The sequence below is a fragment of the Zosterops lateralis genome, assembly GCF_965231275.1.
Source record: "Zosterops lateralis genome assembly, chromosome: 33".
NCBI lineage: Eukaryota > Metazoa > Chordata > Aves > Passeriformes > Zosteropidae > Zosterops > Zosterops lateralis.
In genome coordinates this window covers 1,337,295-1,342,025 of record NC_139793.1, presented here as the reverse complement: position 1 = coordinate 1,342,025, position 4,731 = coordinate 1,337,295, and the positions used below count along the sequence as shown (strand labels likewise).

Below are 4,731 nucleotides of genomic sequence, written 5' to 3'. Positions count from 1 at the left end.
CACAGCAAGGCAGGGGCTGCATAAATGGGGAAATATTGCTTTTTAATCTACATCTCTGAATTCCCTGGATGGGAAATTGGACATAAATATTCACCTCTCAGTTCAGGTTGAGAAGAAAACCCAACAATTTTCTCTCAGATCTTACTAAACCAGGCAGTGACAAAAATCAGCACAGGACCCCTTGCAGGCACCACGAGAATCACTTTTCCAGCCTCCTCAGGGTTGCTCTGAGGTTGCCATCAGAGCCTGCAGAGCCAGAGCTGCCCCTGGGCAGTGCCTGAGCTGGGAGGGCTCTGCAGGGCAGAGCTGAGTCCCCAGGCCTGGGCTGGGCTCTGGCAGCACTGGCAGGGCCCAGCCCTGGGCACAGGGAAGCAGCTGCAGGCAGGGACAGCTCCAGGCAGCAGAGCCCTGGGCAGGCAGTGGGGGGAAAGTGCCACCAAGCTGGGCTGGGATATTGAAAGTCTTCTCCAAACTGAACTATTCCATGTTTACTCTTTTTACAGATCCCCATGCCAAGACTCTACTAATGTCCAACAGCAGCTCCATCAGCCACTTCCTCCTGCTGGCATTGGCAGACACGAGGCAGCTGCAGCTCCTGCACTTCTGCCTCTTCCTGGGCATCTCCCTGGCTGCCCTCCTGGCCAAAGGCCTCGTCTTTAGTGCCGCAGCCTGCGGCCACCACCTGCACAGCCCCATGTTCTTCTTCCTGCTCCACCTGGCCCTCAGTGACCTGAGCTCCATCTGCACCACTGTCCCCAAAGCCATGCACAATTCCCTCTGGGACACCAGGAACATCTCCTATGCAGGATGTGCTGCTCAAGTCTTTTTCTTTCTATTCTTTATCGTAGCAGAGTTTTCCCTCCTGACCATCATGTGCTACGACCGCTACGTGTCCATCTGCAAACCCCTGCACTACGGGACCCTCCTGGGCAGCAGAGCTTGTGCCCACATGGCAGCAGCTGCCTGGGCCAGTGCCTTTCTCTATTCACTGCTGCACACAGCCAGTACATTTTCCCTGCCCCTGTGCAAGGGCAATGCCCTGGACCAGTTCTTCTGTGAAATCCCACACATCCTCAAGCTCTCCTGCTCCAAATCCTATCTCAGGGAACTTGGTCTCATTGCAGTTAGTTGCTGTATAGCATTTGACTGTTTTGTGTTCATTGTTTTCTCCTATGTGCAGGTCTTCAGGGCCGTGCTGAGGATCCCCTCTGAGCAGGGACGGCACAAAGGCTTTTCCACCTGCCTCCCTCACCTGGCCGTGGTCTTCCTTTTTCTCAGCACTGTCCTGTTTGCCTACCTGAAGCCCTCCTCCATCTCCTCCCCATCCCTTGATCTGGTAGCTTCAGTTCTGTACTCAGTGGTGCCTCCAGCCCTGAACCCCCTCATCTACAGCCTGAGGAACCAGGAGCTCAAGGCTGCAGTGTGGAGACTGATGACTGGATGTTTTCAGAAACATTAAACTGCTGGCCAATTTCCATAAATCGCTTGTAATAAAACTCAAATTTGATATTTCTTGTTGGTTTGGTTGTGGGGTTTCTCCTGGGTTTTATACTTCTAATCTTGTTAAAAATAAATCTCATTGTTTGTGCCAGTTCTAATTTTATTTCTCTCCACCTTCTCTGTGGCCACAGACTCTGCCAATGAGGGGCTGCACTCTTGGTGGCTTTAAAGGAACTCAAGGATCTCCCAGCCCAGTTTTCTGCAGAGGTGGCCCTTTTGTTCCCTTCTGTGCAGCTGCAGCAACAATGTCTGTCTGCAGAGCTGGGGGCAGATCAGGGTGGCACAGCAGCTGTGCCCAGGAGCAGCAGCCCTTGGTGCTGCCAGTGCTGCTGCCGTGGCCCTGCCCCGCTGCCCTCCTGGCCCTGGTGTTGCTGTAGGGCCTGAGGGCTCTCGGGGCCGGGCACAGGGCTGGGGATGGCAGTGCCGGGGCTGCAGCAGGGACAGGCCATGGGCACTGCTGGGGCAGCGCTGACGCCTCAGGGCAGGGCCTGGGGGCTCCAGGCTCCTTGCCCAGGCTCTCTCCAGAACACGCCCAGGCCAATGCTCAGCACAGAAAAGCCCCGGGAGCAGCCCCAGGCTGGCCCTGGGCAGGCTGGGGGCAAACAGCAGGGCTGGGGCTCTGCAAGGGCCCTGGGGGAGACGGGAAGGAGCAGCAGAGCAGGGGCTGATCCATCCCCAGTGCGCTGGACACTACAGGGCAGCGTCCCAGAGCGTCCTCATGCACCTGCCAACAACATCCCCCCTGGGCAGCCCTGGCCTCTCCCCCAGCTCACACAGGGGCCGCATCCTTGCAGGCACAGACACGGCAGCACTGCCTCAGGAGCCCCTGTTTGCACTGCCCAGAGCAGGCCTCAGCATCCCCATGCTGTTGGGGTGGGGAGATGAACCTGAGGGAGCACAAATGCCATCAGCCCCTGGGGCCAGGAAGGGCTGGGCCACAGCAGGGAAACCACTCAGCTTTGGCGTGGCCTCTCAAGTCACACAGAGAGGCCACGCCATCAGCTCTGAGTTTCCTGTGCCACTGCAGACGTTGTTGCTCAGAGCCAGGGCTGCCTGGCAGCCACCCCCAAACTGCCCTCAGCATTTCCTTTGCTTCACCTTGTCTTTCTTTACTCTTCCTGCTATAAATTTCTTCCTCTTCCCCACCCCTGTTCCCTCCCCTGCAAACAGCCCATCCCTGGTTGCCCTTTCCTCTCTGGCCCCACTCCCCATTGCAGTTCCTGAGTTGGCACCATGGGAACGTCCCTTGGGGAGCAGGATCATCCTCCAAGGGCTTCAGGAATTGTCTGCAGGCTCCTGCAGTGCCTGGGGCTGCTCCCTTGCCAGAGGCACCCCAGGCCAGGGGGGCACATCTGGCCTGCTGTGTCTGGCTGTGGGGCTCCTGTTGTGGGCCATGAGGAGGAGCTGCAGAGGCTCTGCAGGACTGACAGGATGGGCTTTGGGGCTGTCAGGAGAAGCTGAGGGACTTGGGCTGCTGCACCTTCTGAAGAGGAGGCCCAGGCCTCATCCTGACACTGCTGCAAGGCTGCTTTCAGAGAATCACACAATCAGCAAGGCTGGAAATGACCTTGGACATCATCAAGTGCAACGTGTGCCCTGACACTGCCTTGTCTCCCCTGAGCCTCCTCTTGTCCAGGAGAAACAAGCCCAGCTCCCTCAGCTGCTCCTCCCAGGACTTGTGTTCCTGAGCCCTCCCCAGCCTTGTTCCCTTCTCTGGACACGCTCCAGCCCCTCCATGTTGTTCCTAAATTGGGAGCCCAGAACTGGACACAGCACTCAAGGTGCTGCCTCAAGCAGTGCCCAGCACAGGGGAAGAATCTCTGCCCTGCTCCTGCTGGCCACACTGTTCCTGATCCATAGGAGTGCCAGGGCTTGGATGAGGGACATGGTGGGCAGGGCCTGGGGACAAAGTCTAGTTTATGTCAGCCATGAAGGGTGTCTTGGGCTTTCTAACAAAACAAACAAACAAACAAACAGACAAACAAACAAGTTTATTCTATTCCATCTTTTGGAACCTGTCTGGGGAGGTGTTTTTTCTTTCTCTGTTGTATCTCCAGGAGGGAGGGTGCAAGTGCCTTTCTGATAACAAGCCAGCTGTTAAAACTGGGTGGGGCATTGATTCTTATCTCTGTTCACCCTCCCATTACCTCCATGGGGATCTCTTCTGTTAATGGGCCATTAAAGCTCAGCAATGACATTTAAAAAATCTTTGGGGGATATTTTTCAGATATTTTGGTAACAGTGTAGGGATATTTGGAAATAGTTTGGGAATGTTTGTTCTTGGGAGTATTTTGGGGACATTTTGAGAAGATTCCTGAATTATTTTAGGAACATTTTGGAGACATTTTAGAAATGCACTGTGAATTTTTTGGGGAGAATTGGAAATGTTTGGGGGATATTTTTGTTTTTGTGGGCATATTTCTGGGACATTTCAGGAATGTTTTGGGAATATCCCAGAAATATCTCAGGGTCCCGAGAGATTGGACTGTCCCGGGCTTGGTGAAACAATGCCTCCCAAGGTTCCTGGTTGTGTTTGCTATTAATGCTGTAGTCGTTGTTGTTTGTTTGCCTTGTTATATATACTAGTAAAGAACTGTTCTTCTTAACCTCATCCCTCTGCAAGAAAGCCCCTTTCCTTTTCTAAATTATAATCATTTGGAGGGAGGGGGTTTGAATTCTCCATTTCTAGGGAGGCCCTGCCCCTCCCCAGCAGATCCCTGTTTTTCAAACGAAGACAGCCTTTCATGTGTCCTCAGTACTCCTAGCATGCATCCTTGTAATTCCTTCAATCTGCTCATTTAGCACAGTCCTGGTGTTCTGTTAGGCCAGGAGACCTGTTAGAAATATCTGTGTAGTTCTTGGCATTCACACTTATATCCTGGCTTTTGCAAATTATTTTGGCACATTGTAGTTTGTAATCTCTTTTAAACTGCTTTTTATATAGTCTAATTTGTCACCCTTTAGCAGTTAATACCCTAATCCCTGTGGAGATTGCATATTTCAGTGTGATAAATGTATTATAGTTTATGGTATTGCAAAATATTGAAATAAAGTATATTATAAAACTATAAATATATAGTGTAAAGACAATAATCATAAACATAAACATAAATACAAATATAAACAGAAATATAAATATACTATTTAATAGACTATATTAGTATTAAAAAATTAAAATGTGCTAATTACCTTTGCAGAAGTGACTATGGTTGGGAAATAATGACTGATGCC

At 51.8% G+C, this 4,731-nt stretch overlaps 1 protein-coding gene across 1 annotated transcript; it reads left to right on the top strand.

Annotated features, from left to right (window-relative positions):
* Positions 1 to 526: 526 nt before the first annotated feature.
* Positions 527 to 1,459, top strand: LOC310921163 (olfactory receptor 14J1-like; the record flags this gene model as incomplete). Its single annotated transcript, XM_083881272.1, has 1 exon — positions 527 to 1,459. One exon carries the CDS (start codon positions 527 to 529, stop codon positions 1,457 to 1,459), a length of 933 nt encoding a protein of 310 aa, XP_083737398.1.
* Positions 1,460 to 4,731: the final 3,272 nt, after the last annotated feature.